Here is a 22,275-nt window from a genome sequence, read left to right on the forward strand (position 1 = left end):
GTGGCACACATCAGATACCTCACCTCTCGTATAGTAAAATTAACAATACAATAACTGTAGCATTAACCAAATGCGTCAACCCTTTCCTGAGGGTCCAGGTACTGTGAGCCAATCGGGGGTTGAGCCTGACCTCCCTTCTGACGCCCCAGTACTGTGAGCCAATGGGTTTCGTAGCAAAAATATTTATTATTCGTTATCCGAAAATATTAGTTAGCGAGAAAGGTATTCTAATCTAATCTCATATCAGTATTCAGATATTTGGTTTGTTTTGATGAACAATTAAAATACAAAAATATGAATTGTTTAACATCTATGCATATTAGGGGACTGCAGGGAAGAAGACTGGGTCACATTTCGTCTGAATATCCCAGTGATGAGAAATTATGGAAGGGCCCGCCCTTAGACGTTTCACGTCAATGCTTCAGGTGAGGTAATGGCAGACATCATCAGAAGGGCCAAATATGTGCTGACCGAAACATAATTGGTTAGTTTGGGAAACTGAAGCTCTGCCGAAAAGAAGTGGGACTCGGATTGAGGAGCGGATGTGAAAGCCACTGACGTGATCTTGTTGTTTTGCTTTATTAAAAAGACACATTTGTTTAACCAATTAATTCCACTTCATACAAACAAATATAATCAGTTGATACAAACTTGATTATGCAGCAGTGGTCTCCTCTTGCTACATTTAAAAGGCAGTAAATTATTCTCACTATGAATAGACTTTCTGTTTTTTCTTCACTGTATATATATTTGGATAATTGTTTGGAAACCTTACGAATAACCAAAGCTTGAACTCCCATTAAATTTTGTCTTCCGTTGTTGCAATGTTATGATGATTGTATGTATGTTAATTGTATTTGTGGGTCCTGTATTGATGTCCCGTTTTTGATGTCCTGTATCCTGATGTATTGTCTGTGATGTTTGTAAATAGAGCTGCTGGGATGCAAGTTAAATTTCAGACTTGCTATGACAATAAAGTACAGTATAACCGTATCGTACATGCCAGGTATTATGGACAATATTTACCAACGCAAAAAAATAAAGTGTGAAAAACAAGGTAGAAAGTCTAGTGGGAGCTGGAAAATGGTGAGCAATTATAGTGGCGCCATCTCAATTTGTGTCTAGATCTGATTTCTAATCTTTGGGGGCTTCTGCGGCCAGTTTATCCAGAGCTTCCCCGTCAAACCTTAAGGCGTGCCAGCCTTCACTCGCGGTCATGTCCCGAGCGCCCTTCATGATGTAGAAGTCCAGCGACCGGGTGTTCCAGTCCAGCACCGCCAGCTGAAGCCTAGTACACTGCTTCTCTTTCCCCACCTAGAAACAGAATGTCACAGTGATAAGACGCACACACACACAAAAAAAACACACACACACACACACACACACACACACACACACACACACACACACACACACACACACACACACACACACACACACACACACACACACACACACACACACACACACACACACACACACACACACTATTTATTGATTATGCAAAGTGAATTCATAAAAAATGCCTAAATCAACCACTGGTAACTGGAAGACAGCAGGTCTCCAGTAAGCACTGTAATTTGCCGTTAAACCTCAACGGCCGCAGTCCTTATTTGACAAGCTGAACTTTTTTCTCTCAAGGTACGATAAGTACCCCCAAAGTTTTGGAAAAGCTTGAATATATTTTTTTTTATGAACTATAAATCTAAATGACATCAAATGTGGTACACAGGTTCTTTAAAAGGGGCTCCAAACAAAAGTAAAGAAAATTCAAAACTAGCTCGATATTGAATTTCAGTTAATTGAAGTTAATAAGAGATTGACAAGGTTAATTTCTAACATTCAGCACGACAGCATAATCTTCATAGAATGCCAGATTCATTCTCATTAAGATAGGAATGGAAGACTCACCTGTGCCACTTTGCTCATTAAACCCTTGCCAATGCCTTTTCCTGTAGAGCAATTCAACAAAAATGTAAAAATATTACATATTCTTTCAGCGAATGTGTTCATTGTTTTCATTCACATTGGAGTCATTCTATGTGGGTATGCAATTCTTAACTTAGTCTGATATACCTTCTTAATTGCTTGGACATTAAAAAAAGTGTTTACCTCGGTATTCTGGCATCACATACAGGTCCTCCATGAACACAGTCGGCCCCATCCATGTGCTATAGGTGTAGTAGTAAAGGACGAACCCAACAACGGTGTATCCTACGCAGAGACGGGGCATGTCAATGACTTAAGAGCAATAGCAATATACTGAAACTCTCCATGTTTACTCAAAGGCTTCAAGACTGCGGGGCAGATTAGTATAGTGGTTAGGGGTTTGGATTTCTGGGTTCCATCCCCATGACCACAGCTTACCTCTAGATGAAATGGTCAGATGCAGTTTATAATAGTTTATTACTAAGACATTTAACTGTCACATGCTATGCATCATTATGAGATATGCTTTGTTTGAGTGGGATCTAGCTTCCGTTATTTCTGGTAAGCAAAACCAATAGTTTAGTGGAGGCCAGAGAAGCGTAAGGAGTGATAACTCAAGACACCCTTATAGCGGGTCCCATTACACTTACACTTAACAAGTCACAAATGTGCACACACACACAAGCTATCATGAGACACTTTGAATACAAGCGCTCACTCATAGCATGTATATAATGCAGATATAATTTTATCGAAAAAAATCAATGCAGATGGCATGATGAAGACTGGTTACCTTGGGATGACTTGTGCTCTTCAGAAACTTCTGCCACTTGACATTCAAAGCGAGGATTGCTGCAGAACCCATCGCGCTCCAACTCTGATTAAAACAGAACAAGCGTGTCGCTTTAGGCAAGGCAAGGCAACTTTATTTATATAGCACTTTTCATACACAAGGCAGACTCAAAGTGCTACACATGTAAACATTGTCATTCAATAAAATAAAATAATAGATAAGTAAAAGAAAACATGCAAAGAATTTAGTAAAATAGAAAGTTATAAAAGGACATTTTAGTATTAAAATATAAAAAAAAAAAGGCAAAGTTAGAAAAGCTTTTTAGAAAGTGCAATGTATTTAAGATTTAGCAAAAAGCTAAAGCAAACATAAAAGTCTTGTTTTAAAAGGTGCTCAGAGTTGAGGCAAGTCTTAAATCCTCAGGGAGTTTATTCCAGCTATTTGTTGCATAGTAACTAAATCCTGCTTTCCCATGTTTCGTGTTTACTCTGGGGATAATTAACAGATTGGTCCCAGAGGATCTTAGTGTTCTAGAAGGCTTATGTAGCGGAAGCATATCAGTTAAATATTTTGGGCGTAAACCATGTAGGGATTTATAGGTTAGCAACATGATTTTAAAATCAATTCTCTGACCTACAGGAAGCCAATGTAACGATTTAAGAATGGGTGTAATATGTTCAAATATTTTGGTCTTTGTTAGAACTCTAGCAGCAGCATTCTGAACAAGCTGAAGCTTCCTCAGAGTTTGTTTTGGGAGACCTGTAAGGAGACCATTGCAGTAATCAAGCTTACTAGTGATAAAGGCATGTACAAGTTTTTGTAAGTCTTCGGTGGACATGAGCCCTCTAAGTCTTGCTACATTTTTAAGGTGATAATATGCAGATTTTGTAACTGATTTGATGTGACAGTCGAAATGTAAATCTGAATCCATGATAACCCCTATATTTCTGGCTTTGATTGAGGTTTTCAGGGACAGAGAGTGAAGGTGTTGGGTTACTTTAAGCCTTTCCGTTTTAGAACCAAACAATTATCTCTATTTTGTCCTCATTTAGTTGAAGGAAATTTCGGCACATCCAGTCTTTCACTTGTTCAATGCACTGGCACAGCAGATCTATGGGCCGATAGTCATTTGGTGATAGCGATACATAGATTTGCGTGCCATCAGCATAGCAATGTTATTTTGCATGATTTGCCCTAGTGGGAGCATGCAGATGTTGAATAAAGAGGGTCCTAAGATCGAACCTTGTGGGACTCCACATGTCACGTTGGTTGATTCTGATACAAAGTCGCCAATGGAAACAAAGTAGTTCCTATTTTGTAGGCAGGACCTGAACCAATTTAAGACTGTGCCTGAAAGCCCCACCCAGTTTTCTAACCTGTCCAAAAGTATTGTATGGTCTACAGTGTCGAATGCAGCACTGAGGTCAAGTAGCATTAGTATTGAGGTTTTGCCAGAGTCTGTGTTAAGACGGATGTCGTTTACAACTTTAATAAGGGCGGTCTCAGTGATGTGCAGGGGTCTAAATCCTGATTGGAAGGTGCATAGCAACCAGTTGATGGCAGGAATTGATTAAGTTGCTGGAGGACAACTTTCTCAATGATTTTACTTATGAAGGGTACATTTGATATTGGTCTGTAGTTGTTAATAATAGAGGCATCTAGGCTCTGCTTTTTTAAAAGAGGTTTAATAACTGCAGTTTTCAAAGCTTTTGGGAAATTGCCTGACTGGAAAGAGTTGTTAACTATCTGCAATATGTCTACTGCTAGGCAGTCGAAAACATTCTTAAAGAGGTTGGTAGGTAAAGTATCAAGGCAACAGGTGGATGGCTTTAGTTGTGTCACAGTTTCCACAAGAGTTTGAGAGTCTATAACATTAAAGCATGCCATCCTTGCAACACTACTTTTGCCTGAACAGGGTGGTAGTCCAACATTTTTGTTTGAAGTAGAGATATTGATGGCGCGTCTGATGCCTTCAATTTTATCAGTATAAAAAGCTGCAAACTCATTGCATTTCTGTGTGGAATGGAGATCAGGTGGAATTTGTGTTGGGGGGTTGGTCAGTCTGTCAACAGTTGCAAATAGGGTTTTTGCATTATTAGTATTGGTTTTAATGATATTGGAGAAAAAAGTTTTCTCTAGCACTTTTTAAGTCTAAATTGTATGCACGGAGGCTCTCTTTATAGATATCATGGTGAATATGAAGTTTTGTTTTACGCCAGATGCGTTCAACCTTCCTGCATTGTTTTCTCTGTGCTGTTACAGAAGCAGCTTTTCTCCACGGTGCCTTTTGCTTTCCAGAAATCGTTTTAACCTTATAAGGTGCAATGACATCTATGACTTTCAAAAATTTTAAATTAAAGTTTTCTACAAGATCATCAGCAGAACATGGGTTGAGAGGTGGTAGCAAGGAGATGGCCTTTTTAAAAACTACATTAGAATCTTCATTGATATACCGTTTTTGACAGTATTTGATTTTGTCTGTATGTCGGGAATAAAAGATATGTTAAAGGTCCCATGACATGCTATTTTATGTATTCTTTAATATAGGTATTAGTGGGCAACTAACACAGTATTCAAAGACGTTCCCTAAATTCAGCCGTGGTGCAGAGTTACAGCCACTCCGAGCCAGTCGCACATTGAGCTTCCCCCAAATGCGCTGTTTCGGTGGGCGTGTCAAGGAGGAGGGTGGGGGTGTGGCCCTGAGCAGCTTGCAGCCACCATGCGCTCTGTTTACAGTGGATGTATCGCAATGGCGAGCCGCACACAGCCTTTGGCCGTGTTCTGTAAATATTCTAGAACACAAGGGTCCTGGAGCTCTATATCTAAATATTATCATATAGCCTACACAGATATCTATATCATATAATATATATTATCACGGCCAAAAGCTGTGTGAGCCGATATTATGAATCTCAAACGACCGCGTTGGGTTCTCCGACGTTCCTGGTTCTTCAACGTCCACATCAATGTGAATACACACACTGTAACGCAAGTGTTTCTTGTCGGTTCTTTGACGTGTCTTGTATTTCCACAACGAGACTGTCGTGGGGGTTATCTGAGCCATGGTTGAGAAGGAATTGGGGGAAAGGAACTTTGATTTGACTCGCTGAAGTACATGAACTGCGACATGCCGCCGGTTGCCGCGAGGCACCATCGCCCGGCAGCGGGCAGCCGGCAGCGGGCAGCTGGCCGCAGGCAGCGCGCGGTTCAGTCGACTTCAGGTTGATGTGAAAGTGGAAGAACCAGAGACGTCGCAGAACCCGACAAAGTCGTTTGTGATTCATAATATCGTCTGGAGGCGCACACAATATGTTATATGATATAGATATCTATGTATATGATATTATTTAGATATAGAGCTCCAGGACTGTAACGCAAGTGACTCGAGACACGAGACTTGTATTGGGGGTTATCTCAGCCAAGGTTGAGAATGAATTGGGGGGAAGGAACTTTGGCTTTGACTCCCTCAAGAACATGAACCACGACATGGAGGAGAAAGGGATTGTTGGCGGCGAATGTCTCCCGCTTGAGCCCCGCTGAGGGACCACCGCCGGAGGCGGAGGTGCATAAGCGCTGCCCGGCAAAGATCCCTTTCTCCTCCTTGTCGTGGTTCATGTTCTTGAGGGAGTCAAAGCCAAAGTTCCTTCCCCCCCAATTCATTCTCAACCTTGGCTGAGATAACCCCCAATACGAGTCTCGTGTCTCGAGTCACTTGCGTTACAGTCCTGGAGCTCTATATCTAAATAATATCATATAATACATAGATATCTATATCATATAACATATTGTGTGCGCCTCCAGACGATATTATGAATCACAAACGACTTTGTCGGGTTCTGCGACGTCTCTGGTTCTTCCACTTTCACATCAACCTGAAGTCGACTGAACCGCGCGCTGCCTGCGGCCGGCTGCCCGCTGCCGGGCGATGGTGCCTCGCGGCAACCGGCGGCATGTCGCAGTTCATGTACTTCAGCGAGTCAAACCAAAGTTCCTTTCCCCCAATTCCTTCTCAACCATGGCTTAGATAACCCCCACGACAGTCTCGTTGTGGAAATACAAGACACGTCAAAGAACCGACAAGAAACACTTGCGTTACAGTGTGTGTATTCACACACACACATGTGGCGCTCGCACGGTCGAGTCTCATTGGCGGGCCAACGTCTCTGGGCGGGCCAGGCAGAGTAAGGGGAGGAGCTGAGATTCCTCATGACGTCATGAGCACAGATTTCCAAATCAGCGCGCTTGAGCCTCCGTTTTTTCAAAGGCGAGCAGAACAGCTAGTGCTCGTTTTACACCAAACGCAAGTTTTAGCCACTGGGGGACCATAGGCAGGCTAGGGGAACTCATATTTATTAGAGGTGCACCGAAAATTCGGCAACCGAAAAAATTCGGCCGAAAACGCAAAAAAAGACACATTCGGCTTTCGGCCGAAAGCCAAATGAGTGGCCGAATCGGAGGCCGAAAGTGGTGGTGACGCAAAATTATACAATCTTGTCTGATTACACAAGCAAGGAGCACAGGCCACCTATACGATCTCAAAATAGTAAAATGTAACAATTACGCCACCCCCTCTAGCTTTTTATAGGTTGTGAGTTGTTTTGTTTACCTCGCCATGAACCGCGGGAATGTTTAATCTAACGTTCGTAAGCTAGTGAATGAGCGCTGGCTCAACCTGTCAGCAGAGGGAGCAGCCGCCGCGGTGTGTTTCCGCGGGACCTCCAGACCTTTTGCTTACACTGCAGTGCTGAGTTCAGGCCAACAGCAAATCGGATCAGCCCGACGCGTTATTAGATCAGGCCTGGTGCGGGCCTGCGTCCGTGCACACGTCTACATGCGGTAGTTAATAGTAGGGAGTCATTGGTTATTCCCGCTCACAGTCACCGACGTAATGAGTCGACGTCGTTAAAATACAAAGAACTCCTCTGCCTGTGATGCGCGCGTTAAACCCCCCCCCCCCCCCCCTGTTAGGTTACCTTGAATAGAGCGCTGGGACGTGGGGGGATTGCGCCGGTCGCTCGGGGGGGACTCTATATATAGATATGTATATATGTGTGTGTGTGTGTGTGTGTGTGTGTGTGTGTGTGTGTGTGTGTGTGTGTGTGTGTGTATATATATATATATTATATTTGTATATATGTGTATATATAAAAAAAAACAGAATGAATTGAAGGGCATTAATGAAACATTAACATTTGAAGATTTCAAATAAACATTTTTCCTTGAAAAACATGTCTAAACATTTATTGTAAGCAGTAGATTTAAGCAATATTTAAAAATAGTGTTTTGACAACTTTAAACGGAACCGTCATTTTCGGTTTCGGTTTCGGTATTCGGCCAAGCGATTAATTATTTTTCGGTTTCGGTTTCGGCCACAAATTTTCATTTCGGTGCATCTCTAATATTTATGTTAGAAAACCTCATCAATTGAGATTTTCATGTCATGGGACCTTTAAAGAAAACACACAAGTGGTCAGACAAGGAAGGATCAGTCACAGAGAGATCAGAAACATTGAGGCCCTTTGTGATAACCAGGTCGAGTGTGCCCCTTACAATGAGTAGCCTCTTTCACATGTTGAGACAGGAGCATTTCACAACAGCACTAAGGTATTCGAATGATGGAAAATCACCAAATAACATCTGTTTCCCGTGAATTTTCTTTTAAATACAGCAGTCCTCTTGTTTAGCGGCGCGTATTTTAAAATCCATGCTCGAGTTCACTTGTGAAATCGAGCTTTACGCAAAACTGTATTAGATAGTTGGGTGAGCTATTAAGAGGGTGATTGCTAGCTTAGAACTATGCAATTTCTTCTTTGGGTTTCAATTGGAAAGACTTTAATGTCCTCCCCGAGGCTAATTAAATGTATATTAACCATGGAAATATTCAAACTACAGACGCTCACACAGCCAGAGGGGGACATCAATAGTATTTGATAAAGGTGTGTTTTAGATGATCCTTGTCCTAAACGCGCGTTGAGCTGACCGACAGCTTCCCTATCCACGATCGGATATGTACACACACACCCACACATATATATACACATACATATGCGCAGTTTGCGCACACAAACCTCACCTTGGGTGGATATCTTGACCTGATCCTGCATCTTCTCAAACACAGCCAATTCCTCAAATATAAATGGAGAGGACATGTTAGGACATTACCCGTGGTAAACAAGCTTTTATCTATGTCATTTCATCATCAAAAAGTGCAGAAAAGAGTAAAACAACCTCCTTCTTATCACTTACTATTATCATCCTTGATATTTCTTTGCAGTCCTCCTGTTTAGCGGCGCGTATTTTAAAATCCATGCTTGAATTCACTTGTGGAATCGAGCTTTACGCAAAACTGTATTTGGTAGTCGGGTGAGCTATTAATACAATTAATTAATACAAGAGGGTGATTGCTAGCTTAGAACTATGCAATTTCTTCTTTGGGTTTCAATTGGAAAGACTTACACAAAAAAGGTGCATACCGCCTCTTACTGGGTCGGAGTGGATCAATCTGGATTCAGTGTCCTACACGTAGATACTCCAGCCGAAGCTGGCGTGTGCTTTTAGGCCTGGCTCCTCCCGGGGCCAGTCCAGTAGTTCTCTACCGCTGTCAATCGGTTTGACACCCTCGCCTCTCATGATGGCAGTTGGCGCTCCGCCCGAGGAACACCAAGTTATGCCCTGTTTAGTTTCAGTGCAGAACTTGGTTTTCCTCTTTGTCACTCTGTCAGGACAAAACAGGATGCAATCTTCTTGACCCCCTGTCTGTACAGAACAAGATGGACTCTTCTTGACCCCCTATCCCCTTAGGTGACCTTGGGTGTCTTGAAAGGCGCCTCTAAATTAAATGTATTATTATTATTATTATTATTATCTCTCTATATGCCCACGTTAATGATCCTCGACGCTGGTTGGTTTAAAGGCACCCAGTGCAACTTTCGAGGCTTAAAAATAAACATTCAATTTCTAGTCTTTTTTACACGTAGTAAGTTTCAATAACTCCATACCAATACATACCGACATTTAAGCAGCAAAGATGAGACGTCGTTGTGTGGTGAGAACTGATACAAAATCGATAACAACAACAATGCCGCCATTTTCTTTATTTTTTGTAACCTACAATAAATAAAGCAGGCTTCCAGTCAATGGAAAAATGGCTTCTCCCCACCGGCGATTGTTGTTGTTTACGATTTTCTATCAGTTCTCACCACACAACAACGTCTCATCTTTGCTCCTTGAATGTCGATATGTAATGGTATGGAGTTATTGAAACTTACTACGTGTAAAAAAGACTAGAAATTGAATGTTTATTTTTCATTGAATGTTTACATAAAGTTGCACTGGGTGCCTTTAAGCACATTAGCAACTGGATAAATTAGGTTACTTCAGGCCAACTTCGCTAGGCCCAGGTATATCTTCATACAACACTTGTATACCTCCAGTAGCACTAAATGGACTGTGAAGTCTATTTCAGGGGTTCCCATCCTTTTTTGTTCCATGGACCGGCATATTCATGAAAAAAAAGAGGAGGACCAGTAGACCATTTAATGCATTAATTTGATGATGCATCATTTTTAAACAAAGAATGTGGCGGAAGACCTCTCCTCGCGTAGGATGGCAGTGTAAATCGTCACAGTGACGTCTCATGTCAAAATCGAGTGAGAATAGGCTCAAATCGTGAGCAGAGGTACTTTAAGGTTATAGGTGTACTGTATATGTGCTGTATATCTGTGTCTGAGTGGGGATCTTGATCACACTATTAAGTAGATTATATTCTAGACTGCATACTGGGTAGAACTTCTTGTGGCATGATGAATTGGTGAGGATGGTTTTCTGATGGACATCTTTATGTGAATGATCTCCACTTTGACGTTTCCCAGTGCTCAACGGCACTTGAGAGAATGGCAACCAGGAAATTAAGCGTTCTGTTAAAGTGCAACTATTACTAGCGGCCATTACCAGTGGAAACCCTGTCTCGTACCAATGGAAGGAAAAGCTTTGCCCAGGGCCCCTTGCCTTGTATCGGCAGCAGCAGGTGACTGCGGAGAACTAATTCATGAATTGGCCTGATGTTGAAGTTTAAGAAATTAAGCGCTGCTCTGTTGATGCTGTGAAGGGGACAGAGGATATACAGTACAGGTACCATCCAATTCATGGAATGTTCATTTCCTTGTTCATTAGCTTATACATAAGATTGCATTTCCCTGTTTTTAGTGATTGGGGGAACGTTCAAATTAATGCTTTCAATGTTCAAAGAAATCTTGATTGTTGGCACAATTGTGTTGTTAAATTGCGATGTTTTCCCTTTCTTAATTTGAAGAAAAACTCAAATACAAGCAAAGTTCTTACAAAATCAGATTTATTTAAGAGTTAAAAAAGGTAAACAAAATCAGAATATCAGCCGAACCATTACAAATGTCCCATTGACCTACTGATTTTTTTTCTTATAGAACATGAAGTTATTTACAATTTGTGTGTGGTTGTGTGTGTGTGTGTGTGCGTGTGCGCGTGGAGTTATGTATGTGTGTTTGTGTGCACGTGTGTGTATGTGTGTGCGTGAGGGTACAGTCCGGGCTGAGTCTCAGTGCGTGCTCGCCCCGGGGGAGTCGGACCTCTCCAGCTTCATGCCGGCCTCCAGCTGGGCCGTGGAGGAGGAGATGGCTGTGAGCCCGGAGCCCTTGCCGTCCAGGGACGCCGAAGAGGGGAGGGACACCACGATGTACTTCTGCATGGGCCGCGACGCCGTCAGCCCCGGCCCGCCCCCGGACTCCAGCTTCACCAGGGGCTGCAGGCCCGAGGTGGCGCTCTGCACCGTGCTGGTGCCGCCCGACTGGGAGGAGCTCAGCGTGATCACCTGGAGGAGGAACAGAGGCCATGGTTCATGTTTGCTTCTACCGGTGTTGAATAACACACGGCCGCCCCCCCGTTGTGGAAGGAAACTTTGTATGACATCATCACACCTTGGGGCCTTGAGGCTTAGCTATGGTTGGATGTCGACGCAACGCAAAGGGAGTTTACGGCCCCATGACGCCCTTGTGGACCCTTGTAACGTAAACCCGACGCAGAACCCAAACCGGTTCACTGCGTGGTCAATGCGTTGCGTCGACGTACAACCATAACTGAGCCATTACCATCTCACCATCTCGTTAGCAGCCATCTTTGCCTACCTAGAGCAATGGCTGCTAGGTGAATAAAGCCCATGAAATTGCCTGGAAGTGGTCAAAACTCCCACATTATTCAAGAATCTAAGATGGCTTGTTAAACTTCGCCACCTGATGGAAAAATAGGGGCAAACTCATTTAAAATCATGACTTCCAATACAGAATTGTTGATCCTCCTTTTAAGTCATGAACAATAATTTTGACTTCAATCCTTCATAATAAAAGGACATAAATCTCTTGCTTAAAAGAAAACCCTCCAGACTTGAGGGTGTGTCGGCCTTCTGGTCTGAACTGAATGCCCGCCCGTCACCTGTTGGGTCGACGACGCTCCCGAGCTGGTTGCCATGACGATGTACTTGGTGGCTGGCGGAGAGGGTTGAGTGGGCGTCCCCGGGCGGGGGGACATCAGGGTGAGGGAGCTGGGCACCTTGATGATGCTGGGGGTCCGAGGCCCCCCGGAGCCCCCGAGGCTGCTCTGGGAGACTGTGAGGGTGGGGCGAGGCTGCAACACAACAACACACACACACACACACACACACACACGTCATACCACACAACATACACCAGGGCAGCACTACTACACAACTCTAATGAACTCTCACCCCGCGTACAATGTTGTCCATTTATAGGACCACCGAACCCCCGGACGCCATCTTTAAAAAATGCCATTTCATTTTCCTTCTGCTGCTGCATTGCGGCCTGCTCCTTTAAACAGTTTAATTCAGTCTCAATAAGTGGAGGACAGGCGTGTTTCAGCACGATTAACCAGCCGGAGACCGGGTAACCATATCGCTCTATAAAGAGGGTACGCATGCATTAGCATACGTTTAACCTAGCGAAGGAGTCCTCACATGCAAACAAACCTAGAAGCGGTGTTTGGGGTTTGAAACAGCGCACAGGCAATGAAATCCATTTCTGGATGACGGTTCTAAAGCAGAAGGATGGTGGAGCCCGTGTTGAACACGAGCAGTGTTGTAAAGACCTCGGTAACCAAAGGAATACGATGGGCCCTACATGAACAATAACAATTCAAACTCGCTTCACCGCGGTCCAAACTCCCTCCATGAGCTCAACAGAACATCCTGTGGTGTGCCGAGTCCCAGTACCTGTGTGATTGTTAAGGTAGTTCTGTTGACCTGCTGGGCCTGCAGCGCGGCCTGGGTGCGGGCCTTGACCACGTGGGAGCAGAGCATGGGACCCAGGTAGCCGTAGTCCAGCCGGTACTGCTCCACGTTGTCCGGAGGGTTCCGCGTCTTGGCGATGACACTGGCACAGTGTTTCTTAGAGGATGAGGGGGGTAAATAAATGATTATACAATAACAAAAAACAAGGTCACTTTCTGTTACACACTTGAATTAAGGCAACTATTTATCAACTATTTTTATATACTACATTTATATTTTGAATGCAATACAACTATCCATCCAAAGCAGATTGATGTACAAAAGACAGACTACTTCTTAACTATCAAGCACTTGACTACTAATAATAACAAAGAATTCCAGTTTCATTACTATAGCTATGTTTTTAAGAAAGTCAGTTGTGCAAAAGTTATTCAAATTCAGATTGATGGCTGCCTTCGTTCTCAGCCTCACAAAAGTCACTTCTGGCAGTGACAAGATAAAAGTGTCTGCCAAACGACTCGATGAAAATCTATGCCCTGTGCCTCACAGACACAATCGTGGAGACTTTCCTGGAGCTCTTACCAACAAGAGGCTCTGGACGTGGTCCGCGCCGATCTTATCGATGTTGGAGACCACGGGGCCGTCCATCACGGCTCTGATGCGAGCCCCCTCGATGGTCAGTCGGGGGAGAATCAGAGTCTTTATCACCTGCAAGAGATGAAACGGAACGAGGTGTAAAGGGGCTACAGTGACAACAGTGCAGTGAGGAAGGTGAGGTCAGTGACGACGCAGCCCACTCACGTCAGCGCCGAGCTCGGACAGCCCTGCGATGCAGCCGTAGCGAGTGGTCCACTGGGTCTTCTCGTCCAGCCAGCTCTGCAACAGACAGAGAGGGTCAATGAGCTGAGGCCACCATTATACAGACGGCAGTCGCAGTGAGAAGGTTACGGTTGTTTCATGAAGAGTAAGCTACGGGATTAGGTGCAAGCTTTTGAAAAGTATGACAAATCAACCAAGGTATTGGCTTTCTTGTCATTCCATTGGGCAATTCTTTTTTTATGTTACGTTACTGGTGAATTAGGGAAGAAACAAGGATTGGTTTGAGGGGCGTTAGGCTTAGAAAGATGAATAAATGAACATGACTACATGACAACATGACAGACTCAAGGCACCGTACCTTAGTGAATGTCTTGGTGATGCGGGACTGGATGTTGTTGGTGGTGGTGCTGAAGGTCTTGCAGCTCTGGGCCATGAGGCGGGCAGCAAAGTCGCGCAGGGCCCAGTGGTTGTCCACATCCGGCCGCAAGCACAGCTGCTTGCTCACGATACAGGTCACCACGGCCGGGATGAGCTCGTGCAGCTGAACAAGGGGAAGAAAGAATAGTTTTATGTTTTAAGCATTTGAATAAACCTCTGATCAATTTAATCACTCATCATAGAAACTCTACGTTGAAAAGATCTTCACATTTCAATGGCAGGAGTTGGAGGAGAAACCTCTGCAAACAACATTGGGATTTATGGATCGTTTGGCTGACCTGGGAGTCCAAACACCCTAGCCCTAATCCTACAGCGCTGGGACAGCAAAGGAGATGTGCGACCTGTGCGTTGATCTGAACCATCACTCACGTATTTCTCCAGGTAGAGGGTGGGGTTGTCCATCAGAGCCTTCACCATCCGCATCAGATAGATGAGCAGAGCCAGGTTGTTCTGCACCACATTCACACGCACCTGACGGGGAACAGAGCTGGGACGATTAGGGCTCATCGGGTACATCAGACAGATACATTATACATATATACTGTAGTACATCAGTGTTGTTATCTACAAAAATAAATAAATAAAATAAGCTCACCCCCTCAGAGATGAACGTGCTGAACCTGGGGAGCATCTGGTAGAGCCCGGGGTCTGTGGCGATACTCTGCAGTGCCTCCTGGAGGCGGCAAACGCAAACAAACAGTAGTCAAGAGTTGAATAACCTCCATATCCTTCACTTAAAATTATTCCTTCTTCCTTTCCTTGAGGTCTTTAAAAAAAACAATACATTTCAAATATATTCATCAGGTTCATGGTAGAAGCTTTCACTTGACGGCCCTGTTTCAAACCAATTCTACCACTAGTTATATTGACTGACTACGGATTTACAGTTTCAGGATAGCAAAGAAGGTTTATTCATTAAATGTCTAGAAGTTGAGTATCAATTTCCATCCGTCTGGGCCAATGTGAAAGGCGATGAGGTCAAGCGATCTGGGTGCCCGTTTGAAACGTCACCAGCATACAGACAAGACTTACGGCTCTCTTGGCTTCGCAGGAGCCCACGCAGGCCTCTGTGATCTCCTTGTAGTACAGCTGCTGCTCCACAGAGAGCTCGTGGGTGCTGCGCGGCTTCAGCCTCAGACCCTTATCCTTTCCTGAAGTGGCGACAAAATGATCATCATTCATTCGGAACGTCCTCTGAGACAAGCGCACAGTGCCTGAGAGGAGCACAACTAGACACACTTGCAAAATGTAAACACAACACTGTAAGTTGTGAATTTGAAGTCTGTATTGGAGCAGGATTTGGTGAATGCCAGCTGCTGACCTTTGCTCTCTGCGGAAGTTGCGCCCTGGGTCTTGTTCTGTATGCCATCCTCCTCTTGGCCAGGCTTGACCACTTTCAGAGGCTCTGTGGATTCAGCCTTTTGCTGCTCTTTAGGAGCTGTAATACAGAAAGCATGTTTTTTAATGGCAATTCAATTAAAAAAAAAAAGAATTTGCAAGAGGTCAACCCCGAAAAGAGCTCAAAGTCTCACCTGGCGGTGGATTTTCAGGTATCGCAGGCTGAACACCGTCAATGCTTAACCAATGGGCTGTGGGGATCAAAACAGGACGGAAGGGTCAACTCACCCGGCTTACAAATTCAGGCTAGAACCTCTTGTTCGGCAGAATTGAACGGAAGGAGAAGGCAAGATGAGCACACGTGGGTTACCTTTGAGGGAAACGTCTAGGGGCACACGGGGCAGGGGCGTGTTGATGATGTCACTCAGGTCCACTTCTTTCTCTTCGTAGAAGTGAAGCTCCCTGCCGCCGCCGCTGGCGAAGCGGAAGGGGATGAAGTCCTGGGACTGGAAGCCGTACAAGGGCTGCAAGCGAGGGAAGCAGGAGGGCGTCTCAGGGTTAGTGAGAGGATGACACCAGGGACAGGAGGAATACTACCACCAGTTTGACATCACTTCCTTGTTCACAAGTACTTGATGTGGACAGGTGTTGGGACCTTTCTCACCTCTACATTTTTTAGCTTGAGCGCGTTATCGATGTCACTGGTTGTTAATTTGCGCCGCTTTCCGTGGTGCATGAACTTAAGAGCATCCTGTGAGAAATATACAGAAAAGGGATTTGGGTTTACGTTACAATGCAACATCACGTAGCAGTTTTATTAGAAGTAGCTGCCACTGCCACTTACCTGGGCAATTTCTTTAATTCTGTAGCTGACCTCGTCACTGAGGGCAACGCAACTCTCCTCTTGCAGCTGGCCTACACCTATAGACTCTGCCATAGCCTTCATTGATTCCGTGGGCACGACCACAGTGCACTGTTTTGGCCGACGCTCCTCCGCCATGGCTGCTAAGGATCACAGAGTATAGCACCCCGTTATGTTAGGTGGGTGTGTCAGAAACACTTACAATTTAAATTACAACGCATTCTAGAAGCAGACTAGTACACTTAAACACTGCTTGGTTTGTGTATACATGCATGCTGTCCTAGCTACTTGCCCTAAGAAGTATCAAAATACTCGGAATACTGTGTTGTGTCAACAGTTAACTGAACTTCTACTTGGGTTGTTGAACCATAAACGGAATAATAGTAAACATGGAACTTTTGCGTTAAGGAACATGCCAAATTATTTACAGCAGTTTATACAATTTGAAATAATTGTAATTTGACAAACAGTCAAATTAAGATATCGTGCAGGTTTTGTGCTGTTTATGTTTTATTTGACCATATAGTGAGGCGGGATTCTTCTATTATCGAGGCTATTTCAGCGCTTACTGACTGCGGAACCAAACCATTCGTGTACATGGACGGCGGGGTTTCTCACTGGAAGACGTGTATCCCACCCACAACCCAACACAACCCACTATTCGTGCACAATTACTCAACCAAAATATAAATAAACATACGAAGGTATTGTTCAGGTGGTTATACAATGCATGCAACAATTTTGTGATTATGAAGTTTCTAGATGTTTAGCTTGAATGCTAGTTATTTAGCCAGCGTTAGCGCTCTTACCCGTGTTGTTGCGATATTGTATCCCAATCAAAGCTGCACGAAAACGTATGCAAATAAAACAAATTGTGCTAATATTTTCAAAAATATATCCGGCCAGAATAATTTCGCAGGATTTATATCCATATTTTCATTTAACTATTTAACTAGAAACTGCTCCAACCTCTTTTTCGGAAATAACGCCATTTTGATTCACGTTGAGCTGTGTCATGTTATCGCGATAACTCGATTCATAAGACAACAAACGCCCTCTACTGGATATTCAACCACTCATCAGCAAAGGTTCACCCAATACTGAAATAAATACTGTCTTTATTTTATGATATTTGGCGGTTTTTAGGGCTGACTTTAAAAACCGTTCTGGCTGTAAAACCTTTTATTTTTAAATTATGAATGTTTTTACTTAATAGTTGATGGAAACTTCCTTCCTGCAGTGGAACTAGCGTCATAACCGAGTAGTTCGGCGCCGGTGACATTTCCCTGCTGCACCCGGAGGGAAACGTCAGGAACGTGCATTGCAAGGACACTATAAGACTGCCGGGGTTGTTGGGGTTATAAAACATACTGATTTTGTGCTTTGGGAATAGCAAAAATGTATCGGGGTCTACTCCGTACGGCTCGTCAGTGTGCGTTTAGTCTTCACCAAACGGGTGCTTTACCACCCAAATGCGACAATGCTGCACTTCCAGTGTTCAGGTGGGATATTTTGATCAACTGTTGACCTGCACTGAATGGATCATGTTATCAGTTATACGTTATGACCCTAGTTTATTCATCCTGAATTCAATTGTACTCCGTTGTTTCTGTACTGGATGTCAGCCTTTCTCTGTTACGCAGCGTTATTCATTCATTTATTCGTCCCATTACGCGAGGTGGCTTTAGTGCCTTTGTTGTTGATGCACTAGTCGCTCCTTTCAAAGTGACAGGTTAGTGCCTCTGACCTTGAGCTTTTCCAAAAGAAAGAAGAATCGTAGCAGGAGGCCGTTCACTCCGGATGTTGTTTCATACTGAATTTAGTGTAGATCGCTGTTATTTAGCAAATCTGCTATCTTTGGGCTTGTATTTGGTCGTATGCGTACCCTATGATTAGTTATATCAAGTGTTGTGTTTGTTATTGCCTAATCATATTTACAGTCTTTGACGTTGGTTCAGATGTCAATGGTAAACATGACAATGTATTGCAAAGTATTTCAGATTGGGATTAATTTTTTCAGAGTAAAGTTAAACATAAACACTAGACATTAGTAGCATCTTAGCTGCTGTTGTCCCTATGTTATTCTTTCCCCATATAAGATGTATCCAAGTAAATAGCTGCCATCTATACATTGGTTTATCACCAGGCTGGGACGCAGCGTGGGAATCCACCCTTTCATCACAAATTCAACCAGCTACTGTGAAAACAAGGAAAATGCTCCAGCCCCTCCTCAGCTGAAGGACAAGGAAGATGCCCAAAAAGACAGTGCATCGTTGGCAGCACCAACCGACCAGGCGAAGGTGGAGATGACAGCCGAGTGTGAAGGAACCAATCTGCCAGACAATGCTCCACCACCGCCTCAGGCGAAAGACAAAGAAGATAACCACAAAGGCAGTGACTCGTTGGCAACCCCAACCGACCAGGTGAAGGTGGAGATTGCAGCCGAGTGCGAAGAAACCAATCTGCCGGAGCAGGGCGAGACACTGTTGAAGACCGAAGAAGGAAACCAACAGAAAACAGAGGAGAGGCAGCCGAGGGTGAAGACGGGAAAGGAGAGTCTGCTAGACCTTCTGGTAGCCATGAAGGTCGACGTCACCACCAGTAAGAAACGATCTAAAGGCACGAAGATCCCGGCACGGCACGAGCCCACGGTGACGCCCAAGCCAGCCGCTATGGAGAGCACCCACAGCATGTTCCAGAAGGCTACGGTGGAGGCGTCCATCCAGAGGTGAGACGAGAGACGGGGCGGAGTCACCAAGCCTCTGCTAAATCAAACCGCTCCTTCTGAAACACGATGTAATGCAGTCGATGCCCTGGTAGTTGTACTCTTACTGTTGAGTGGTTTAGGATACCTCTAACCAAAGCTATTTGCAGTGATTTATTCAAGATGACTGAAATTAATGAGCAGGTATATCTGTTCTGCATCTTTCTCAGAGATTTAATCAGCGGATCTTTGAATATCAAACCCAGAACCGTATGGCTGGGAGTTGACACACCCTATGCCTAACCACATGCTCTCCCTCAAAGAATAGCCCTACTTTGATTTAGTCATTGACCAGCCATGTTTTCCATCTGCAGTGACGCACAGCCCTCAGTGGCCAGCCTGAGTCCTGAGCTGGTGGCGGCGGCCTCGGCGGCGGCGGCCTCTCTGCACGACCCCAGCCGGGCCGAGTCTGAGCTCCTGCAGCAGCTGAGGCAGCACGAGGCCGAGCCCGAGGACCACAAGAGAGGGGAGGCCAACAATATAGGGTGCGTTGGACTTGAGAACACATTCTGCATGTGGCCACATTAAATGCAAGCACTCCTGCAGCCAATGTAGATATAAGAAAATCGTATGCTCAAATGTCATGCATGATTTGAATGCAGGTTTATTCTGTATTTTATTCTTGTATTCCATGTTGAAAGATTTCATCATTTCATCATCATTAACGTTTGGACTATTTTCCTCTCAGGAACATCATTGCGGACATGAAGGTGGGCAGGCCGACCCCCAGACAACACGCGCGGTCTTCCAACACAATCCACTTTGACGAGGACGGCCGGGGCTACAAGTGATTACTTTATTTTATCATTGAATTGTGTTTTGTGAATGATTTATTTTCAGATTCCTCATATACACGTGTCTTCTATTTTTCTTAGGAAGAGCTTATTTGAAAGGAAAAGACTGGGCATCTTCAACCCTGCTACTGATGAAGAAAGTACAGACGCAGCAATAGGTATGCAATATGGGTGGTACCAATGTCTGGTTGAACCTACATTCAGCGCTCTGTCGATTTATATGACTTAATAAATGAATCCACGCAGTTAGAATGAGGTTAAATTTTCATTAGCTAGCAGATTGCTATGCTACATTTCAAAAGTCAATTTTGTATTACGGCCTTCCAACGTTCTTCTGACTTTAGCAATCATTTGATGTCATATTTACAGCAGGGCCAAATTTGTGGGACACAGAGTTTGCCAATCTGTTGGTCCGGACAGCCAATCATATGCCGAGGAACGGCTTTGAGGAGATGATCCAGTGGACCAGAGACGGAAGACTTTGGCAGTACCCGATCGACAACGAAATTGGTGAGAGCTAATAGCTGTATGCTGCAGCATACTTACATTTATTTAGATAGGGGGCGCAGCATCTTGTTCATGGATGTCTACAGTCGGTCTGCGGATGCAGGGTAGCAAACCCAGAATTATTTTCGGCTGGCATTCTGAACTCCTAAGTTGACTCTCCTCACCCTCCCATTACATTTGCATCCATTCATTTAGCAGACTTTCCCTGAAGTGTCTTCCAGGTTAGATAGCAAAATTTCAAATTTGAGGAACTATTTGTGGCACATTTGAGGAAATGTGCCACGTGTAGCATAAATTTGCTACCTGTGGCACATTTCCAAAAACAACTTAATGAATGCAGACACAGACTTTAAAAAATGTAATGCAAGAACAATTACCCTCACCAAGTTGATGTAACATTTAAACCAAGAAGGAACAATCCCGGCTCTACACAAGGCAATACCTCACTGAGGGAGTGTTACCCTGTTTGCGGGGGCTACGGTTAGGGGTGACATCAAATATGGCCTATAAAGCCCTTTGCGACTGTTTCTTTGAAAAATTGCTAGCCAAATAAAATGGACTCGACTTGACTCCCCAGTACCCACAGAAACCAACTTGAAATAAAAAGTGTATTCAAGACTTGATTTGTTTCGTAACTCCCGACTCGTCCCTCTCTCAAGGCCTGGAGGAGGAGGCGGCGGTGGCGTTCCACGAGCACGTCTTCCTGGACCGCCACCTGGAGGAGGGCTTCCCGCGCCACGGCCCCGTGCGCCACTTCATGGAGCTGGTGGTGGCCGGCCTCTCCAGGAACCACCACCTGAGCGTGCGCCAGAAGACGGAGCACATCGACTGGTACCGCACCTACTTCCAGGAGAAGGAGGATGTGCTCAAGGAGGCCGCCGCGTTCCTCAACTAGTCCGTCTGTGAACCTTTATATTATAACACGCGCAGCGTCGGATGTGGGGACGCACCGCGGAGGTCCGCACTGAACTGACCCCCCCCCCCCCTGGAGAGTTTATTAGACTGAAAACGACTCGGTCAATCATTTGAGTAAACGTCATCACAAAGACTGCCGTTGTGAGAGGATGGAGTAAGAAGGCTCTAACCGTGTTTATGTTACGTATGCACTGGTATCCAATTCATGTTTGTATGTTATTGAAAGAAAATATCCTTATTTTCCGACCTTTTTGTTCTAAACACAGAAACCGAGATGGATCACACCCAAAAACACACAATCACCTTGTATTGTTTATTTAATGACTTCTCCCGTTTGTATGCTTATCCTCGTATTCCTTTATCATAATTCTACCATGACAGTTGCCAATACAGTTGGCCTGTCATTTCTCCTTATGTGTGATCCAGCGCTGACTGAAAGCTGACACGCACTTCACTTTGATATTCATGTTAATTTAACAAACAAAGTCTGTATGTACTGCATCGTATTTGTGTAGGTCTCAGTGGGCCCAACAGGCTGACCGTCCAGCCTAACTTTAAAATGTTAAAAAAGTGCCGTATTAATATGCCCACTAGTTGCCGCCATTTCACACGTGCAATCATAGAAATCGTCATGCAGTCTACAGTTGTAGATTAACTCAGTAAATTTGACTTAATACTCTGTTATGGTCTGTTTATTCACATTGTATTAACCCAATGACAACAGAAAGGATAATAAAAAATATATTTTGTCAGAGTACAAATTACAGTTAACCTTAAAATCTCAACTATCCGGTAACAAATATGTGCTATAGGCTATAATGTCTTTCATAAATCAAAAAA

General features: G+C 44.2%; 3 protein-coding genes across 4 annotated transcripts; 1 reads left to right on the top strand and 2 right to left on the bottom strand.

Moving 5' to 3' along the window:
- Positions 1–555: 555 nt before the first annotated feature.
- sat2b (spermidine/spermine N1-acetyltransferase family member 2b) lies at positions 556–9,218 on the bottom strand. The gene is made up of 6 exons (XM_060056643.1): positions 8,969–9,218; positions 8,796–8,847; positions 2,723–2,806; positions 2,113–2,214; positions 1,912–1,952; positions 556–1,314 (listed from the first exon to the last, which is right to left on the bottom strand). Exons 1-6 carry the CDS (start codon positions 9,029–9,031, stop codon positions 1,135–1,137), a joined length of 522 nt encoding a protein of 173 aa, XP_059912626.1. The 5' UTR covers positions 9,032–9,218; the 3' UTR covers positions 556–1,134.
- A 1,837-nt stretch (positions 9,219–11,055) lies between these two features.
- taf6 (TAF6 RNA polymerase II, TATA box binding protein (TBP)-associated factor) lies at positions 11,056–17,476 on the bottom strand. Of its 2 annotated transcripts, none has more exons than XM_060056645.1 (15): positions 17,265–17,476; positions 16,438–16,595; positions 16,258–16,344; positions 15,964–16,117; positions 15,788–15,844; positions 15,577–15,693; positions 15,288–15,406; positions 14,851–14,928; positions 14,625–14,726; positions 14,176–14,358; positions 13,800–13,874; positions 13,581–13,706; positions 12,981–13,154; positions 12,185–12,376; positions 11,056–11,567 (listed from the first exon to the last, which is right to left on the bottom strand). In XM_060056645.1, the coding sequence occupies exons 2-15, from the start codon at positions 16,591–16,593 to the stop codon at positions 11,295–11,297; spliced, it is 1,893 nt and encodes a 630-aa protein (XP_059912628.1). In that variant the 5' UTR covers positions 16,594–16,595; positions 17,265–17,476; the 3' UTR covers positions 11,056–11,294. The 2 variants fall into 2 exon arrangements, with proteins under 2 accessions (XP_059912628.1, XP_059912627.1); XM_060056644.1 differs by having other exon boundaries at positions 16,438–16,598; positions 17,265–17,475.
- A 258-nt stretch (positions 17,477–17,734) lies between these two features.
- Positions 17,735–22,114, top strand: mrps31 (mitochondrial ribosomal protein S31). Its single transcript, XM_060056648.1, has 7 exons — positions 17,735–17,957; positions 18,602–19,183; positions 19,534–19,704; positions 19,908–20,006; positions 20,095–20,171; positions 20,383–20,523; positions 21,180–22,114. The coding sequence occupies exons 1-7, from the start codon at positions 17,854–17,856 to the stop codon at positions 21,413–21,415; spliced, it is 1,410 nt and encodes a 469-aa protein (XP_059912631.1). The 5' UTR covers positions 17,735–17,853; the 3' UTR covers positions 21,416–22,114.
- The last annotated feature ends 161 nt before the right edge of the window (positions 22,115–22,275 follow it).

This window comes from Gadus macrocephalus, chromosome 7 (genome assembly GCF_031168955.1).
Source record: "Gadus macrocephalus chromosome 7, ASM3116895v1".
NCBI classification, from domain to species: Eukaryota; Metazoa; Chordata; class Actinopteri; order Gadiformes; family Gadidae; genus Gadus; species Gadus macrocephalus.

Excerpts from the sequence above, each read along its gene's own strand:
- sat2b (XM_060056643.1), bottom strand. The coding sequence starts at position 9,031 with ATGGATTTTAAAATACGCGCCGCTAAACAGGAGGACTGCAAAGAAATA. Across the intron at positions 2,807-8,795 it reads GGTCAAGATATCCACCCAAG|AGTTGGAGCGCGATGGGTTC; the intron begins GTGAGGTTTGTG and ends TGTTTTAATCAG. Across the intron at positions 1,315-1,911 it reads TAATGAGCAAAGTGGCACAG|GTGGGGAAAGAGAAGCAGTG; the intron begins GTGAGTCTTCCA and ends TTCTGTTTCTAG.
- taf6 (XM_060056645.1), bottom strand. The coding sequence starts at position 16,593 with ATGGCGGAGGAGCGTCGGCCAAAACAGTGCACTGTGGTCGTGCCCACG. Across the intron at positions 12,377-12,980 it reads CTACCTTAACAATCACACAG|CCTCGCCCCACCCTCACAGT; the intron begins GTACTGGGACTC and ends GTTGTGTTGCAG. Across the intron at positions 11,568-12,184 it reads GAGCGTCGTCGACCCAACAG|GTGATCACGCTGAGCTCCTC; the intron begins GTGACGGGCGGG and ends TTCCTCCTCCAG.
- mrps31 (XM_060056648.1), top strand. The coding sequence starts at position 17,854 with ATGTATCGGGGTCTACTCCGTACGGCTCGTCAGTGTGCGTTTAGTCTT. Across the intron at positions 19,184-19,533 it reads GTGGAGGCGTCCATCCAGAG|TGACGCACAGCCCTCAGTGG; the intron begins GTGAGACGAGAG and ends TTCCATCTGCAG. Across the intron at positions 20,172-20,382 it reads AAGTACAGACGCAGCAATAG|CAGGGCCAAATTTGTGGGAC; the intron begins GTATGCAATATG and ends TCATATTTACAG.